A 19,956-nucleotide genomic window follows, 5' to 3' on the forward strand; every position below is an offset into this window, starting at 1 on the left:
GGCAGTTCGGAAAATAAAGGTCAAACACATCAACAAAACTGGTCTTTTGGCAATCTAAGTAAGAGTTAATATTATGTCGAGACAACAACCAGTGTGGCCAGTTCAGAAACAAGTGCATGCAGCTTTTGGGGGATAAAATGATACCATACCATAAATAGACTGTTCCCCTTATGAACATTATATTGTTGATTTTTTTTTACAAATAAGATAAGCAACATTACATAACATACTTTGTACTGCTACTATCTTGGCCATGGCTCCTTTGGAAAGGAGACCTTGTAATCTCAATGGGACTTTACCTGGTTAAATGGCAGGTTTAGTGATAATAATACATTTCAAACTATAAAGCAGTGCCCCAAGCCCAACAGAGGGCCTTTTTCCAAAGCAAAGTAGTTTATACTTACTTACAATATGGTCTTCTGTTTTCACTGAACAATATTTTGGACGTGTGAAAAAGTAGTGGTGTTATATTCAAGGACTAACTTTACTTAACTTACCCTTCAATGCAGCAGGTAAAACCTTAGTCTCTCTTGTGTGTCAGACTGCAGTTTTTGAAGAGTGTAGCCTAATGGGTAACTTAGCTTCTAGGTTTTTCGCCGTGTTTGCTGGCCAGCTTTTAGACGGGGCCTTTATCACACCACACTGTCTTACATTACTGCTCAGCCTCAAAAGTGTCCGTATTTTGACCACGGGACTTAATATGATGTGAACGTGTTTTGCGGCCACGTAGAGAAGAAATGCCTCACAAGAGGAGCCCCTGAGTGGAGGTTATTACAACATGTTACGGTGAAAGACATTTATCTGCAGCCAACTAAGCTAACGTTACTATGGTAACTCTTGTCACGGAATATGACGTTACAAGATGGCGACTCCTGAACGACCTATCAACGGTCAGGCAGTTGGGAGGCGTGAATAACAATGCAAACAATTTGAGAAGACACACGAAGGTGAGTATTATGACCTCTTTGGGGGAGTTTTAAGCTCTATGGTTGTAAGCTGTTCCAGTTATACCAAAGAAAATGTTTTAAGTATGAAGACTAGGCAATGAGGTCCTGCCCACTTAGCTTACTAGAGCTTGAAGGGTTTCATTTATTTGGAAATTACTTAATATATGTATGTTAATGAGTAAGTTAACGTGGCCTTAAGTTTATGCTTTTTGCTTAGTAATGGTAGGATGTAAAAAATGGAAACAGGGTAGTTTGTTTTTTTGAATAGGTTATTTTATTTTTTAAAGGGGTCCTAGTAACTCTTTCAGGTCTGTACATGTATTTTGTGTTTCCACTGGAACATGTTTACATGCTTTAATGTTTTTGTCATACCACTCATGGCTGCAGCACCCTCTGTCTGTCTGTTGCAGCACAGCCTGCTCTGATTGGTTGGGTACTTCCTGGTCTCCTCCCTGCTGTTTCTGATTACTGCCTAGCATGTAGCTACATGTAGTAAACAGCAGCACCTTCCTTTCGGAGCTGCGTGTAGCTGTACTATGTTGGCGTGTCTGGAGCAGATTACTTTATTTGAAAAACTGAGAAGGCTTAATGTCAGACCACAGAGAAAGCAGAAAAGACTGTCTGAAAAGAGGCATTGAAAGCAGTCTGTATCTGCTCATCGCGGGTTAGACCTGTTACCCATAAACGCTTTTACCTCATTATTTGAGACTTTGGTCATGTTTAGCATGAACATCCAACATTATATTTGAGGTTGTCTAATATTTGAACCAATTAGATATTACTCATACTCAAGTTACTGTGACCTGTAAGATCATTAGCTTACTAGCTAACTAGCTAACTGAAAGAATTGTTCACTGTATTGACCTGAAGAACACTATTAGGCAATGGGTCCTAGTGGAGCAGGGACCAGATACTTTTTCTTTAAAAAGTGAAGAAATTGTTAATTTATGTTTTTTTAAGCTCAATGCCAGTATAACAGTGTTTGCAGACTCAACTTGTTGATAGCAGATAATAAGCTTATGGCAGTATTCAGTATTAAAGCAATAGCTTAAAATATTTAACAATAGGGACAATCATCATTTAACCTATTTTGCTCTTAGGGTAGAATAACATTCATGAACTTTTTCCAGCTGGTTTGACTTGAGACGATTTTCTCTGCTTCCTTCCAGGATGTTTTTGTCTCCTTTAGATCGGCCTCCACAGACCTTCTCCAGCTGATCTTCCTGACTTTCTTTTCCCTTGAAGGTTTCAAGTGAAGGCTTGTCTGCTTATGCTGGAGGGTGGTTTTTGTGATTTTCCAGAACTCTTCATTAGTTATTGTGTTTAACCAGTAGATTCCCATGTTATAAGAATCTGTTTATGAATGTTTGAAGTTTATTAATTGTTGTTTTCATGGTTCTCAACCGTTTCTGCCCCGTAAAAAAGAACTGATTTGACATTTGAGTTGAAGATGCAGTTTCTTTTTTGTTTCTTTTCTGAATGCCATTTATGCCTTTAGTGTTTAAGAAGGATGATCTTGCCTTCCCTATTCTTGTTTGTATGTCTTCATCACTGCCTCTGTCCTTCCCAACAATGCTTCTCAGGAATGAAAACATGTCCACCTCTTCCACTGCCTCTCAGTCCAGGTTTATGGCATTGTCTATTTTAGGGTTGATGTTCCTCACTTGGTTTTTCATTTATTGATGTGCTGTCCTGTAGAGGCTGCAACTGCGGTGAGCTTTGTGATTCTTGTATTTAGGGACCATCGTGGTTCCCCTTTGTTCTCTGACGTGATACGCCCTCTAATGGGCCCCTCGTAGGCACTCTGAGACAAATCTTCTCACTCATCTCCCAATCTTGAGGTAACGTTAGCAAAAGCACACTATAAAGCACCCGTGCACCCACTGTTTTGTGATGATTGAAGGTGATTTTTTAAGAGCATTTTTTTCCTTTATATTAGAGCAGCTATAGTGTGACAGGAAAGGGGGAAGGGGAAAGAACGACACCCAGCAAAGAGTCACCGGTCATATTCTAACCATGGCCGCTTCCAAGGACAGAGTCTATAGGGCTCATTCTCAGGATGCTGAGGCAGAGCTTTGTTGAGGTAAACCAATAGTGAAGCTGTAAGAAGAACTGGAGTTACATCCGGGTAAGTCCTATTTTTCTCACTGGCAGATGGATGCAGGATAATCCCATTGATTTTACAGACCAGAGCCGGACAGTGAGGGTGAATCCCTGAGCCTCAGTGCTATTTACTGGCTAAAGAAAACTGGTGAGTCCCTTGTTCTGGTGCTATCAAAATGTACTTTTCTTCTTCATTTCCACTCCGCTCAGTGATCGATATTCTGTCTGGAGAAGAGTACAGCATTATGCGTAACATGAAACCACAGTATTATTAGCGCCTGAATCATGCATGAAGCAGAGGAAAGTAGGGTTGAGCAAGACAATACAGGTGCTAGAGTAAAAATTTCAAAAAGCTGATAAAAATGTAACATAGCTGTAATCATCTATTTTTTTTATCAAGATAGTTTATACACCACCTAATGCCAAACATTAAAACATAAGAACTGGTGTAATTCATAAGAATAAACTACCTATTAAAAATAACTAATATGTTTAATGATTGTACTAGATTTATAACCTCTATGTTTTATTATACAATATTTTCCACATGTACGTGATTTTTACATATACAGTTTTAGATTACGATCCAAAACAAAACATTTAACAAGAAATTAATGAAAAATGACAAAAACAGTAAAAACCCTAACATTTTATATTTAATCTATCAGTGAACTCCACGTAGTGAAACAGTATCAGCCAAGGGATACCATCCCATAATCTAACACAGGGATATATTTCTATGTTAAACCTTCCTTTTGGGGCTAGCTAGACAATACATTACAACATCTGCTAACAAAAGTAAAACAAATTGCTCATGTAAAGTGATATTAAACTATAAAATAAAGCGAAGGGTAGTGTAAGTCCTTAAAAGAGATTGACTGAGGTCTATGTGATGGCTCAACAGGACTAATATTCTCATTGTATTTGCACAGTTTTTAATTTTGACAAATGCTACATAACTGGCACCACACAACAGCCTCGACTTGGGTTTTTTTCGTGCCTTGTCACTGTGAGAGAGCAGAGACTGGCATGTGTGGGGGTCCTTAGGTTATTTATCCTGACAGCAAAGTGCTTTTCCTGATGGCACTTTGAGCTTGAATTGCCTGAACACAACAGTAATATAATAGAATAACATCAATGAAGCATATGTTACAAGTAAAGCATATTGAACAAAATTCTGATGTTGGATTTAGAAGAAAATAGTCTCAAAGAGACCCGATAAACCGCTATGGTAAACGACGTTCCTTCTATATGAGGCATTTTTATTCCCCAGTTTGTCAGCAGGCAGACAGGTTTCGAGGCCTAGTACATACACCATTTTTATAGGAGGAAATTAAAATGCTGCATTTAAAAATATTAGTATGGGCTGTTTAGAAGTCATAGAATGCTGTGTACAGTAATATTTGCAGGTATTATTATATTCAATTATTTTCTCAGTGGATGAGTAAACCAATACTACATAGTAAAATATTTTGTTGTATTGGCACAAGTAACATGCTTTTTCTTAAAAATGTGCACATTAAGGACACAACTTAACATTGATTTTACGGAAAAAAAGCTTTCATAACCTTGGAGCTTCAGTTCAGATGATATCCCGTTTTTTACATTCAGCAGAGGGCATACTCTCTAGGTCACTGAAATTCTACCACCATTTATGAAACTTTATAAAAACCAATTAGTCAAACTCAATCGGTTTTCACCCAACAGCAGATGTGAGCTTGTGACTAATATGTGCCTAAAGATTTGTAATATTTTCAGATTTGAGAGGCATACAAATGAAATCCTGTTAGGTGAAATTTCTACAATTTTAACAGTGAATAAACATCAAAGAAAGCCACAGCAGGCCTAAAACACAATCCTCCTCCAAGAGAGATTGTGGGGAGGGTGATATGTCCTAAAACACTCTCTCTTAGATTGTCTGTCACACAAAGTACACAATTTCACACACAAACACACTTTTTACATTTACTAATGTCTTCACCTGCACTGTGGAGTCTCTTTGAATTCAGTTCAGTTACGATAATACAGTCAGACTTGCTGATAATGGTCCCCTCCCTCATTTAAAATCCGCACTTTCAAAGTTCTTCATGCCTTCAGGTGACACTCCACGCGGTTGATGTAATGTTTCTGCCTTACTAAAGGCTATGTGCAGAAGATCTGCTGGTTTTTATGTTAACTCTCGGTCCACCTCTCCTCCATAAAGGTAATTATTGGTTCCCGCTGGTTGGACGTATTCCTCAGTTTTGTCCCAGTCTGAGACCCAGCCTCCTCCTCCTCCCATGCCTCCGGCTCCGTTGGGATCCGCTCCCTGGTTCATGGCTCCGTAACCTCCCCCGCCAGTTGTGCGATACAGTTCCTCTGTCTCGTTTGCAAGCTCATCCTCATCCAGGATGCCACATTTCTCATCACTCAGCTGCTCCGGCTCCGCCCAAACTTGCTTCTCTCCGGATGCAAAGAGGCCTGCAGCCCAGGGACAATATCAGTACGTAAGATACATAGTTTTTGTATAGTATTCACACTTATGACAACTTTGAGAAATATACACACCATAGAATATGACACCTCCATAATGTACAAGCGAGGCGATAAGAAACACCCCCTGCCACTCCTCCCGCGTCTATCAAGGAGGTAGAGAGGAGAAAAAAAGAGATGGTTCAGTTACTTAGCACCTTAAATCAAAACAGTCAAAGAGAGGCTTGCACAGGTATGGTGTTCTATAAATGTGCTTAAACCCTGAATACCTTTTACACTACTTAATAAAACTAACTTAAGATTCTTCTCTATGACCAAACTCATTTAGAGGTCGGCTGTTGAAAAATGTACGCAATCAGGACAGGGCAATAAACCATTATAATAACAAAAACATATCCTCAGACAACAAAATAAGAACAGAAATGTGTTTGGTGTGTATTTTACATCATATGTCCTCACCTTATGCTTTGTCATGGCACCAACTATAAGTGGGCAAACCATACCAGATAAAGTGCCCACACCGTTGGATATACCCATGAGGATACTAGCATAGCGCGGTGCAATGTCCAGGTGGTTGACATTGAACCCTTAAGAGGAAGGATAAAAACAATATTAACAAATTATAGGGAATAGTTATATATTCACAAGCTCTACAAATGCTACTTTATTATTTTGTGGCCAAAAGTTTAAATAGAACAAGTTGGCGTCCTCCATAAAAAAGGGGCTTATTGATATTGATGGGGGCAATGTTAATGCACTGATACAAAATATGTACTGAGCAGTAAAGATATAAACAAATATGGTTTCACCTGAAATGGCAAAGCCAGAAAAACCCACAGCCAGGACCAGGAATGTAATGGCAACACCTTTTGTATGAGAGAAGCCCACCACCAGCAGCAGGGTTGCCTCCATCCCAAATCCTGTGAAGTGAAATACAATAGTAACAAAGTTTGATCTGTTTATGGAAAACATTACATCTGAATGCAAGCTGCTTATCTAAGTCAGTCTAAGGTAATTTCTCTTCACACTTTTCTCTTCTCCCTTATGCCATAAAATGTTCTTCTGTTTGCATCCCATGTGATCAGTGATACGTGCACTGTATGCTTCTCCATTTTACTTTGCTTTCGATTTATCTCTGGAGTTCAAAAATAGCTGACAGAGGCAGGGCTTCTGCTTTACAGTGAGTCATCATTTCCATTATGCAGCAAATGCTTTTCTCACCATAGATGACTAAATACTGTAGTTAACCCAATAATCAGCCCCGAGGTACTTTCAGGTTCACATGACTGAACCAATCTTCTGACTAAAATGGAACGAAAAACTTTTATAACCAGAGAAGGCTGTGAAATGGAATCTTTATGAGACTTTGAATATAAAGTATTATGGCTAAAGTTTTGACATCTTGGGAGAAAAATATCTGCTATCATGAGCACAGCAAGTCATCTACATGCTTTGGATACTACACCCTTGTGTTCCCCTTTTTGCAATTCTAATTTTGCTTTCCCTTCATTTTGGCCCTTTCTTACCTCCACAGTTCATAAGCTTCCTGACGTTAGTGGTGGTCATGATTTGGTTGGTGCGCAGATAGTCAGCAAGCTGGCCGCCAATGGGCACGATAATGGTCATGACGAGGTGGGGAAGTGCAGAAACTATGCCCACCTAGAGAGAGGGGAGATTTGAGTGACATGTATGTAACAGATTTGAGACCTCTGAGGGTCGCTTCTGCTCACCAAAATAAACTTGGAAAGCAGACTTTTTGTAGCTCCGACTTTCCTCAGCAGTATCATGTTATTGAACATATGGAAACCTGTGCTCCTGGTGCAGTACACTGCTCATAACCACATGTGGTCTCTGTTACCTTGCTAATCTCAAACCCAAACACCTCCTCGAAGTATGCTGGCTGGCTGATGAGAAGCAAGTAGAAAGTCCAGCTTCTGCAGAAATTAGCCACGATGATAGCGTACACTGGCATGGACGTAAAGAAGGCCCTCCACGGTGTGTTGAATTTCTGTAACGGAAAAATTTGAATCTTATTTCACTGATTTTGCAGTGAAATTCATAGGCCTGTGACCAGTTTCACAGTTAAATTAATGACCAATTTGTCTTTTAAAATAAATCAGAAACCAGGGCATTGTGATCAATAACAGGATGGGTGGGGTAAGACACAAATGAGCATAAGTTACCACTGATTAAGACTTTCTAAATCTATCTGTGTTAAGGGGCCGCCTCTAGCTCACCGGGTAGAGTGCTCAACCCATAAAGGCTGAGTCCTTGGAAGAGGCACACGCTTGAATCCAACATGCTGCCCTTTGCTGCGTGTCACCCCCTCTTTGTCCCCCATTCCTTCCACTCTTATGCTACTTTACTTTTGTTTTCATTTGGATATACTATTATTGTACTATACTATTATTAATATCAGCTCATGATGAAGTTTGACAACCTCTTAATCTCCACCCAGGTTAACTTCCTTATTACCCTGATATTGATCTGCTTGTTTACCATCTCGACATTCTTTGTTCAAATCTACTTCTTGTCCTTATGTTCACATTTGACATAAAACAAAAAAGAAAATCTATAAAGGTCTCTAAGAGTCCTCGAATTCAAACAGCCTGCATATCAAATTTAGATGGGAAAGGGAGGGAGATTTGGTCATATACTGTATGGGAATGGTTGGGAAAACATTTGCAAATTACAATGGAAAACCACAGCTTCACACAACTGGAGAGAGTTTGGATGGAAAAACATTGTGAGATTTTTTATAACACCTGCTCAGAAGAGACACCAAGGTAATGGAACTGATGATTGAGGATGTGTGGCTCAGATGTGGCCAACCATTATCATTTATTTTAGGATTGTTCAAAGCTTTCATCATTCTGGCATGACATTCTTAGTTGTCTGGAATATATGTTTCTAATGACTTTACAATTTGATGTCAGCTCAATTTACTGTTGTACCATGGCATTGCATATCCAATCAACAGCAGACAAATATCTAATGAAGATATTATTGATTGGGGCAAAGAAAGCTATAACAAGGAAATGGCTCCAACCCAACGCACCGACACTGGAAGACAGGCAAGGGATTGTTCACGAAATCTACAACATGGAGAGACTGACATTCGCTCTAAAATTGCATTCTGAGAAATTTAAAGTTGGTGGCCAAAATGGATCAGCTATATAAGAACACAGAGACCTGAACTGCTTTAAGTACCTCAATAAATCTTGACGGAAAAATGAGTAACTGTGACTTTCTTTGTTTGAATGTTTCTATTTTATACATTACATAGTAAAATGAAAGGGTTAGAAACAGCTTGGAGAATATGTTAGCACAATCGCTCAAATTCATGCTTTTGCTTAGCCCTGTATGAGTGTAACAGTGCTTAAATGACTTTTTATGTTTCCCCCAATAAAAAATAAAATTTGAAAAAAAAAGAAAAGAGAAATCTACGGTACATACTGACCGTCACAGTAAATTGGGCTGACTCGCCAATGCTCTCCTCAATGTATTTTCTCTCCTCCTCTGTGATGGTGGGATGGGCTGCTGGACTTTCGTAAGACACCAGGAACCAGAAGCAATACCACAGGATCCCAAAAGTTCCTGAGGAGAGAAAGGCAAGCAGGGAAACGAGAAGGAGTGTCAAAACGGGAAAGACAGGTCAAAAAGAACAAACTGCAAAGGAGACACCTTGACTGTAGCTGCAGTCTGGGTAAGGACTGGTCTAAATGTTGAATTCATACATAATGTTCTCATAGGCCTTTTGCAGTGTTCTTGTCCTTTCTTTTTCAGTGTGCGTCCATATCTACTGTGTAACTGTGTCTACACAACTACTGAAATCAGCATTTGTTATATATTTATTTCATTAACAAACCGAGCACTGTAGTATGGTTGTCATGTTTATTACGGCAGCACATTGTCACATTGTACTGTATTTCACTACGAGACAATGTGTAGCTTCCCAAGATATAGTTCGGTCTCAAAAAAGTTTCTACTTTTGAATTTCTTCAACTTCAGCCTAAAAGTCGAGGGTCTCTTACCGTAGACGTAGAAGACGGATGACCATCCTGAGTACTGGACTAGGATTCCAGCTAATGGCATGGCAATCACAGCACCAGCATAAGAACCTAGAAAAAAAGAGAAATAATGGGCCTCATTTACCAACTGTTTTCATGAAAACTCTGATACCTTGACATTGGGATTTGTTCTCATGTAACAACAGAACCTGCGCACACTCAAGAGCACTGAGTGCTGACATGTTTGTGCCCAATAATTAGTTCTGGCATTTTCTTCAATTCTGCAGTTGTTTAATATAATATTATTTAAATTATGATAATATTAATAATTATTTTCATTCATTTAACAAGCAAATCATTTTCATTTTAAAACAATTAATTTGAAACCATGCCATCCAAAAAGGCCTATTTCTGCACCCTAGGCCTACTTGCACAATGGCATATTCACTGTTGCTGAAAAATGTTGCACACACTGCCGCGAGGACGGAAGGCATCTTCCAGGACCTTGTAGATCTATTTGCAGAGTGAGAGGACACTAAACATGGCAGCTCATATGACATGCACTTCCAGCATCCACTTCTTTTAAACATTTAGAGTCGGTGCTCCACATTCTTTAGACTTTAATTTGGGCATTCTTGACTTAATTCTCTCAACGTTTCTTGCACACAGCCCTGCAGTCTGATGCCCTTTTGTGAAGGATTGGTGAGGCGTTTACTTATGCTAATTAGGATCATGGGATTCATCATTATAAGAACAGGGGTGTGAACAATTCTGTGAACCCATTAGAGAACACACCATATATCTAACAGACTTTTCTTGAAACCTTTCTCAAACAGAAATTTCAGAAAAAATAAGACTTAAGTTTATAACATGTGAAAATAGACTGCTCATGTTGTTTGATCAACAGTCCAAAACCCAAACAAGTTGGAACCAAAAATGTTGGTTGTGTTGTATAAAGTGGCTCTAATTGTGGCTCTGTTAAACTGGCAATAAATACTTCCTTCAAGTGATAATAAATATTCATTGTTAAAAGAAGGAGAGAAACAGGTATAGTGATAATGGACTCACCACAAAAGGCCGTCGTGGCCAGGCGACTTCTTTCAAGAGGTGGTGCCCATTTTGCCCAAATACCATGACAGGCTGGATATGAAACCCCCTGCAGGATAGGGAAGAAACTACACATAATACATGTTCTAAATCAAATGTAAATAGACATCTTTCTTGTTGCCTATTTCTTGTGTTTATGTATAAGCTATTAGGCAAGAGTTAAGCACCTCCACAAGTCCTTGACATATCCTGACAAGGATCACACAGCCAAAGTGCATCCGTGCTGCTGCAGGGATGAGCATATTCAGGCAAGACGTAGCCACTATAGCAAAGCCAAACACTCTGGAAGAGGAATGAAAAGAGACAAGAGGAGCCACTGAGTATGTAAAAAAAGAACATGCATTTATCCCCTGTGTACAATAAATAGTGGATTAACAGACCTGTTTGCTGCGAACTTTTGACAAATGAAGCCTCCTGGGATTTGTGTTACTATATATCCCCAGAAAAAGGAGCCGTGGATCATTCCAACTGTTTCTGGATCCCAGTCAAACTGAGCTTTCTGTTGGAACACACAGGGACGAAATAAGAAAAATCCATCTGCACATGTACTTGAATCACAGTATGATCCCTGAAATATACTGCAGTGATATTTTATTTAACAGAACTGCAGAAGGAAGAGCAATCAATACAAGAGAACTGGTGTGATTGATTACTGGTGACCCAAGGGCATGTGTTCGACCACTGATTTATCATCAATATTCTTCACATCACTTAGCTGTGTCAAAACCTAAACTCAGTGACGCAAACCTTGACCTATAGACTTTAAGATGACCCAATCCCTTGTCACAAATTTATTTCTGACGAGCCAAAATAAAGGTCAGAGCGGGTGGCTCCAGCAGTCACCATCTTGGCGATGCCTAACGTTGCCTCTATCGCGGTTAATCCAAAAATGGGGCAAAGAGGTGGAGTGTGGATGGAGCTATGGTGGGCCAAATGAAGCCGACAATCTCTGCTAGCCACCTGTAACAGCACCCACCTGTCACTCAATGCTGCACACCCTTTAATTATGCATAACTCTAAGCCCTAATATGATCAGTTGAGTTTTATCAAAATTCACCACAGTACACTACTACTGTTTTCATGAACAGGGAACAGGAAGTGCAGTTTTTGACACGCAGGTTTTGTTGCTTGGTTTGACCATGAAGTGTGTATTTACCTAACACATATCTCATATATAACAATTCTAGAAATACAGTAATATTTATTTTTGCCATACTGTTGTGGACTTCCCACCTCACCCACACTCACCACTATGACCTCCTTGTTGTCTCTGAAGACGGTGTGACTGTTGACCATGCTGACGATGGCCACTCCCAAGTTACACCGGATACCAAAGGAGATGCAGAAGCCGATTCCAGAGAGGATGGCGATGATGTAGCGCCTGGGCAGGCCGAAGCATGTGCAGTCCACAACGGGTAGGTCCTTCTCCTCCACCATCTCCGGCCGGCCCTCCGCCGACAGCTCGATGGTCTCGCCATTTTCCTGCTTCTTCTCAAGAGCTCTGTGAAAAAGGGATTGGAAAACCCAGAGGAAATGGATAATGTAATATGTATTATACAAGTATTTAAGTTTAAACTCAAGTCAGCCACTTGGGGAATCTGTTTTCTTAAAGGTCCCATATAGTGAGCTTTCCATTTTTGTTTATATAAACCATGGTAAGGTGCTATGAAAATTTACAAAAAAACACTCAACCCATGGAGAAATGCACACAGCCAGTATTCAGCAACAGTGCCTTTTAAGGATCCGTCAGGACTTACACACGGTTGTGAGAAGAACGTGAAATTAAAGTGCCGTTACAGTAATTCCTCGCTTACAGATGGAACTTGGAAACACAGTTTAGTCAGAGCAGACTGGGCTTTTTAAGGAAGGGAGCTTAAAGCTAGAGGAGGCAGTTTATTTTTTGCATTGTCGGACAAAAAATCCTATAGTAACCTTTCATCATATTGTAATTCAAGTGTGAGAGAAAACTAAACTCCTGCACCTCCTCTTTACTCTGTTTTCAGGCTATAGAAAATCTAGCCCATGACGGAAGACTTGGCCAATCACAAGTCATTTTAGAGAGAGAGCGTTCCTATTGGCTTAGGACAGAGAGGTCCAACTCTACTTCTGGCATTTTTTTTGCTTTTTTACCTTCTGCAACTTTAAAGAGATGCTAAAACGTGGCCTTTAAGAAGATGATTTTAATAGCTAAACTTCCATAGAGCCAATATCTTTGTATATCTCTTCTGTCAGCTTGTGAAGGTGATGAGTTTTCCAAACTGTGATTGCCGCAGTGAAAACAGATCCTGTTCTGAACAGCTTGTAGACTGGCAGCTTGACCTGATAAAAGGTGTTCAGACAATTTCTCTCGCTGTCAACTTCAGTGGTAACTGCAGCATCTTAACAAGAGACAGTCAGCAGATAACTGTAGTGGTCTGTCAGCCTTGCACCACTGGAGCTTTCTGACGTAACTTTGACCTATCTTGTCTTCTCAAGGTGTTAATATATTGGGTCTTTTTATAGCAGAACAGTAAGTAAAGAAAAAGCTTGCTTCAGCCCGGTGCATCCATGCTACTCTTCTACTTCCAAACAAGGTTAACTTCCTCTGCTCCTTTTCTGCTACTGTGTATAACCTATGTTCATGTGGCTTGCTGAGAAACCCTGAGACACCATGACTTCTGCCCATCTAACAGGCATCAAATATGTATCTAAACGCAGCGGGTCATCTATAAAACATAACGTGCAATGCCGAGTTCTCAGATCAGACTCGAGCACTGCAGGTCCAGATGATGGAGCATACAGCCCCTTTTATATCACAGCTCTATATCATTATACATATTAAGGTTTTCATACCTACATGTTAAAGTTAAAAGCAAATATCTCTTATGCCTTTGTCTGGTAAATGTATTTTAAAAAACATCGTAGTATGTATCAGTCCACTCAGCCTTGTAGCTTTTAGCCAGAAAACAACACCCAACAGTGCAGGGCATGAATAATGTTTAGGTTGGGGGATGGGCGTGTAGTTTATAGACTACTTTATTTGTACAGGAGAGCAAATGGGACTGGGATCCTGGTCTAGAACTGAACCACATTTCTTAGCCGACTGAGCCACCATTAATAGCAGTGGTCCCACAGTGACCATCGTCATGAAAATCTCTGCTTTAACTGGAAGAGCAGGTATAGATCTGATACTGTATGTGTACTGTGTGCCATATAAACATAGGGAAATGGACAAATGTATGTGTTCCTCAGGGGGAAATGCGCTGAAGTATTCCCTGCAGTAGGTCAGTGTTTTATGGTGAATCAAGCTACCGTGAACAGTGTAATACAATTGACATAATAGCCAAAATCAAACCTGCAGGTCACCTGAAACCCCAGAAAGACTCCATTACAACAACAAAATAACAATGACAAAATTGCTGTAAATGTATGAATAAAATGCTCTCAATGAAATGACCAAAAATGACTTATCACAGTTTAAAGGTCCCATATTATGCTCATTTTCAGGCTCATACTTGTGTGTTGGGTTGACATGATTTAGCTTTTTGGTTAAGACACACCTGTACATGTCATGTGTTCTGTCAGTTTGCGGTGAGCACCAGCTGATGTGCCTCTTCTAAGTATTTGTTAACATCTGGATTTTTTTTTTTTTTTCAGTTTTCAAGCCTTATATTAGATAAGACAGACAGGAAATTGGGTGAGAGAGAGAAGGGGAGACATGCAGCAAAGGGCTGCAGGTCAGAGTCGAACCTGTGGCCGCTGCCTCAAGGACCTAATGAAATACTAATGGTTAATGAATCTCACTTTGTTTTATGATATTTGGCTGCTATGATTGCTCTAATACCTGTATTCACCTTCTGTTAGAAAGTCTCTTTAAGCCCCCCTCCTGAAATCGGTCTGTTCTGATTGGTCATTGGCTGGTTTAGAGGCACAGTTTGCATTTCACTGTGGATTGAGCGGTTTAAGAAGTTTTGATACACTGTATTTATATTGCACCTCGACCTGCTTTAAAATTAAAATAGACATGGAAATCTCACTTTTTACAATGTGGGACCTTTAAACTATGAAGGCCAATACATTTAAAAGCCAACGAGCCATTTCTGGATATTGTTTTCATGTCATTAATGTATGTCGACTAGTCAGAGGCAGCCAGGCAGTAGTATGAAGTTATAGATAACTTCTTTGTTATATGTGCAGCTTCTATTGGTTTGAATGGGCCGCCATGTTTGAATACCTCATGTGGGTGTTTTATGCACCAGTGTGGTAAATGTGGTTGCTATAATCACAGTGCACTGTATCTCCTCTGTATCATGACACTGATCCTAATGACGACTAAACCAACACCGTGACCTCCTCATGTTTTAACGGGAGACTGGAGTGTGTAGGTGTGTGTGTGCGTGTGTGTGTGTGTGTGTGTGTGTGTGTGTGTGTGTTTGTGCGTGTGTGTGTGCGTGTGTGTGTGTGTGCGTGTGCGTGTGAGCCCCCACGGACCAACTCCACATACTCACAGACTAGAAGTCTTACATTGATCTTCAGTACTGCTGGATAATTTGGAGAGTGTAAAAAGTCCTCACCACAGGGTAATTTTAACTGTATCATGTAAATGTAATACACAGTATTAAACATTGCCAAAGCGTGCATTGAGCTGCAGTGTAGACAAGACAGTAAACTAGCAAACTCCCTTACTTTAATCCCAAAATCTCTTGTTTGCAAAAAAAAGGAAACACAGCTTTACTCATTTAGTACATCCTTCTTACATATATCTTGTCTTGTCTTTCCAACGCATTCAGAATGTAGGTTTATTCTCTTAGCTGTGTGAGACTTTGTTCCTCTGCATATTCTTAACGAACCCAGTCCTAAAGGTATGTCACCTCTCTATCAAGTCACCAGGGGACGAGGACAATCACGATTCTGAAAAACCAGGGAAAGAAAAGCACCAGCTGATCTTTGTACAGCTTCAGAAGATGTACTTCCCGTGGAGACTTTAAAAAATGACATGGATACTAAAATATTGAGTGATAAAAAGAGTGGAGTGTCACCTATGAACTTCAACAACTGTAAGCAGACTGGGAAATAACAGCTACACAATTATAAAACCTAGATGCGTTATTAGTTACTGTAAGCAGGAGTTCTAACAGTCTCTGACACTGATCAAGTATTAATGATTCTCTCTCTCCTGAATTATTAATATCTCTGGCTCTCTTGGACTATTTTTGTCTGGGCGGGCTCCTGTCTTCATTCTTACTGTCTCCTCTTCATCTTTAACCCTGCCTTTTATCTCCAACTCCCCTGACTCACGCGTCGTCGTCTCACACACAATTCGCAACATTTCCTGCTTCTTCAACACCAATTTATTTCCCAGTATCTAGAGGATGTCCACATGGAGTTTTCATTCTCTACAATACAATTAGCCAAAAAGGTACATGGCTGTATTTCACACATACCGTATCTGCTGCAGTGACTTTTCATGACTGACCCTGATTTAAAAGAAAATCCGTTGTAATCCCCACAAGCTACCTGGCATTCTCTCTGCTGCACTCGTCACACCGTGAGGAAATGTCTGGACGCGTCTGTGAACCAATTCAACCCCATAAGAAAAGTGCTCTGTTTTTAATCTTGATGGCATGTAAGAAAGCTGAATTCACATGACCCATTCTGCTAAGGGAGTATTCCTGGTTCTCTCTCCAAGTTAATCTCTTAATTCATACGTCAAGGACAAATGTCAGGGCAGTTCAGCAGCTTGGTTCACACTTGAGTCAACAGCTTGGAATCATTGATTGGATAAGAGAGAGTCAAATTACTGATGAAGATTGTTTGAAAGGTTGAAAAGCTCCTCATGCCAAATACTACGAAGGGCTTAAATTGTTATAAGTAAGGATATTTTGCTGATCATTTGCAGTCGTGAAATACAGCGAAGTGAACAAATTCTGTACTGTCCAGCCACTGAGAAACCACATGAAAAGGCATATTTTAGACATTTCCGTTTTAAACAGCACAGAACTTATTCATGAAAATCAATATACATATGAGAAGTGTCAAGATTTCAATTCTAAATCCAAAATCGATTGAAATCAAAAGCAGGATCGGCGATTCCCCCTATTTTAACTAAATGATTAACATTTGACCATACGGCCTCAGTGTGGGACATTCCCCCCAAAAATATGGAAGGATTTCGCTCCAGGAGAAATGTTTTGAAATTTAACAGCTAAACAGTAAAATGTTACATGAAAGGTTATGCTGTTATAAGGCTTATCACATGCCTCTTGATCCAGGTAAAAAAGATAGCAATTTTTGTCTTTGTGTGTTTTAATGTTTATTTTTTAAATTCTACTGGAAACTACTACCTGGAAATACCTGTGTCTTAATCTCTATAAACAATTCCTGTATGTGAACGCAGAGTGTGCACGCAAACTGGACAAGATTTAGATAGCGGAAGAGATCTGGTTTCTGTTTGTAGTCCTAGTAGTATTGACCAACCACGTTTGAGCAGGCTTTGGTTGCATGGAGTCCATTTGGAGAGCAAAAGAGGCAAAACACATGGGCCGAAATGAAATCATGGAACCCACCGGATAATGTTTGATGATGATTAAGCTTTTCATTTGCTTTCTGTTAGTATTTATCTGCATTCATATGCAGATATCTGTTTATATGGACTTATAGAGGAAGTCTTGGCCCAGATATCTGCTGGTTACAAAGGAAAGCCCAAACTTTTAGCTGTTGTTTGTCTGCGGTCAGACAGATATCCACTGGGTTCTGAGATTGCCTGCCCTAATAAAAAGTGCCCCAAAATGTCAGACTTCAAGTGTCCCAAAGGAATATTTGGAACTTGCATTTACACCTTGTCCAATAGCATGTGATGATCACACCATAGTCTTCTGACAAGGCTCTGGACCTGGTCGTCCTTGAGACCTGAACAAATCCCCAAAGTGTTTGGTCTTTTAAATATAGATGTAGACAATACATTGCCAAGTAAACAAAGTCTAATTCTTATTCTTAGAATGCGTCTGTCCTCATTTACCTCCTCCAAGTAACATGTGCGTGCGTTGTCTTTGATTAACAGAGACAGTAGAGTGTTTGACATTGATTGTACCGACCCACAGCAGTCAAGCCACAGCTTCTACTGGGCTACAGCAACAGTACTACAACCTGTAGTAATAATAATGGCAATTGGTTTAATTTATTTATGATTATTCAATGACAAAACTATTATTTAGGACAGCAATATGTGGTAGTAGAATAGCAATATATTGAGGGGTCGAGCATATTTGAATATATTACAATTACTGCCCTGCTCGATAGTCGCGCTGTAAAGGTAAAGTGAATCGAATCGTGAGTTTAAAATCCAAAGTCTAATTGAATCATGGATTTGGAGAATCGTGACCCACCTAACGTACAGTAGATTAGACCTGCAATGATAAGTGGATTCATCTTTTAGTCAGTTGACAACTATTTTTATTATCTTTTTTTTAGATTAAAAAAAATATATCAAATCAAATATGACCCCCCCCCCCCCCCCCCCCCCCTTTTCTAAACTTGATGGTATATTCAGTACTTTTTTGTTTTGCACTGCTTTGTTGGACAAGGCAAGTTTTGATAGGCTTTTTTTCTGATGTTATATATAGATGGAACTATTGTTAGGTTCAGCACTGGTATAAATAGCTGCACAACACTCAGTGGGCTCTACTTCAATGAGATCAAGCGACTTTGAGTTTCTGAAAAGCGATACATAAATACAATGTATTTTTATTAATATCATATTTTTGTTATGTCTCACTTATTCTGACACATGACTTCAGGTCATTTCAATACATATCGTCTATAGATTAAATAGGAACAAAACGGTAGATCCGAGCAAATGAATAAAAAGAACAAACAGAAGGAGGTGATAACAACAGAACTAAAGAAACCAGATGACTAGAAGAAGAAGATAAAATAGGGCGTTAAGCGTGTTGCGTGCAGAGAAGAGCACAGAGGATCGGGCCGGTGCGCGTTACGCACGGAAGCAAGGCACCAAGGGAGCACCTGGGAGCACGTGCGCTCCACGGAAATGAAAGCTTAGAGGCCGCTGCCGTGGGTCGAGTGGCCTAATCCCGGCTGTGAGGTGCTCTGAGGGGAGGGGGGAGACACGATGACAAGCGATTGGGCTACTTAGAGAGAGAGAGAGAGAGAGAGAGAGAGAGAGAGAGAGAGAGAGAGAGAGAGAGAGAGAGAGAGAGAGAGAGAGGTGGGAGAGGTGTGCAAGGTGTACGGCCTGCAGGGATTTACGTGGGCTTGGACGAGCAGAGGCTATTTCTGGAAAGGATTTAAGTGTTTAGACGCTGCATCAAATCCCGAGAGGAAGACAAGGGAAGTCCATCAATACCTTCTCGCCTTCAAACATCTATCACAGACATCCATCAGACTCCTGACTACCTCACACACACTATTTCTTTCTCAGCGGGGAAGTTGTGTCAGCTTGTTGCCAATAGGACGGGTTGTGGAACAGCTTTGGAAGTTCTCAACAAAAAACTAAACAAAATCACACTTTTGCGCATTGCTTTGGAAAGGTTGGGGCCTTTACTAGAGTGAAGGTTAATGAAAGTCCCCTTAAGAATTCAAAAACGACAGGTGAGACAGAATAACAGAGGCCCGTTTTACACTAAACTTGCGGTAATTGTTATTCTCAGTGAGATTGGAAGAATGGACATATCAAACATACTTTGCGCACGGCAGCAACTGAAACCCCGCTTTAGTTTCTCCACATAGAATCACGGCAAGACTTCCATAATTTAACAATGTGACAGCACTGCAGAACAGCCTTGGAAGAAATGAATCCCGATATCGACCCAGCGCTTCATCTTACACTGATAGAACAGTTCTGGTCGCAAAATGAAACTTAATTCTGATTATTTGTTAGGAAAGGCAAAGGAGAAAGAGGCTCTGCTGGACATATTTTTAGATTTTAGATTCGAAGCATTTGTGTGCTCAGAAACAGTATTTGTAACTGCTTTCCATCAGCTACCACGGCATATAAAGTGATAAATGATGTATGCGAGTTTGTTATGTGACCGTTATAGCCTATAGAGGGACAGATGTTGTGCCAGGTCACCCAAACCCACACTATTCCAGGCCTCTGGAAATCATTTTTAAGATAAAGACCCATAATGGAATCTCGTTTAATCAACTGTAGCGGTCTAAGTAGCAAAATATTAACTTTTCAACGTGATAAGGCAATTACACCTTGCAGCTTTTCAAACATTTTCTGGTTGTTAATTTTCCTAGAGAGATTTGACATACCCGTAGATTTTCCCGAGAGTCTTGGCCGCCACGACCTTAAACCTGTCCGGCCGGATCTCCAT

General features: G+C 40.1%; 1 protein-coding gene across 1 annotated transcript; it reads right to left on the bottom strand.

Moving 5' to 3' along the window:
- Window positions 1–5,217: 5,217 nt before the first annotated feature.
- LOC310961189 (vesicular glutamate transporter 1-like) lies at window positions 5,218–19,956 on the bottom strand (the record flags this gene model as incomplete). The annotated part of the gene is made up of 13 exons (XM_083933177.1): window positions 5,218–5,510; window positions 5,598–5,667; window positions 5,982–6,109; window positions 6,332–6,442; window positions 7,049–7,181; window positions 7,381–7,530; window positions 8,989–9,119; window positions 9,557–9,643; window positions 10,601–10,688; window positions 10,807–10,921; window positions 11,020–11,138; window positions 11,888–12,140; window positions 19,895–19,956. 13 exons carry the CDS (start codon window positions 19,954–19,956, stop codon window positions 5,218–5,220), a joined length of 1,740 nt encoding a protein of 579 aa, XP_083789303.1.

The sequence above is a fragment of the Echiichthys vipera genome (assembly GCF_963691815.1).
Source record: "Echiichthys vipera genome assembly, chromosome: 18".
NCBI lineage: Eukaryota > Metazoa > Chordata > Actinopteri > Perciformes > Trachinidae > Echiichthys > Echiichthys vipera.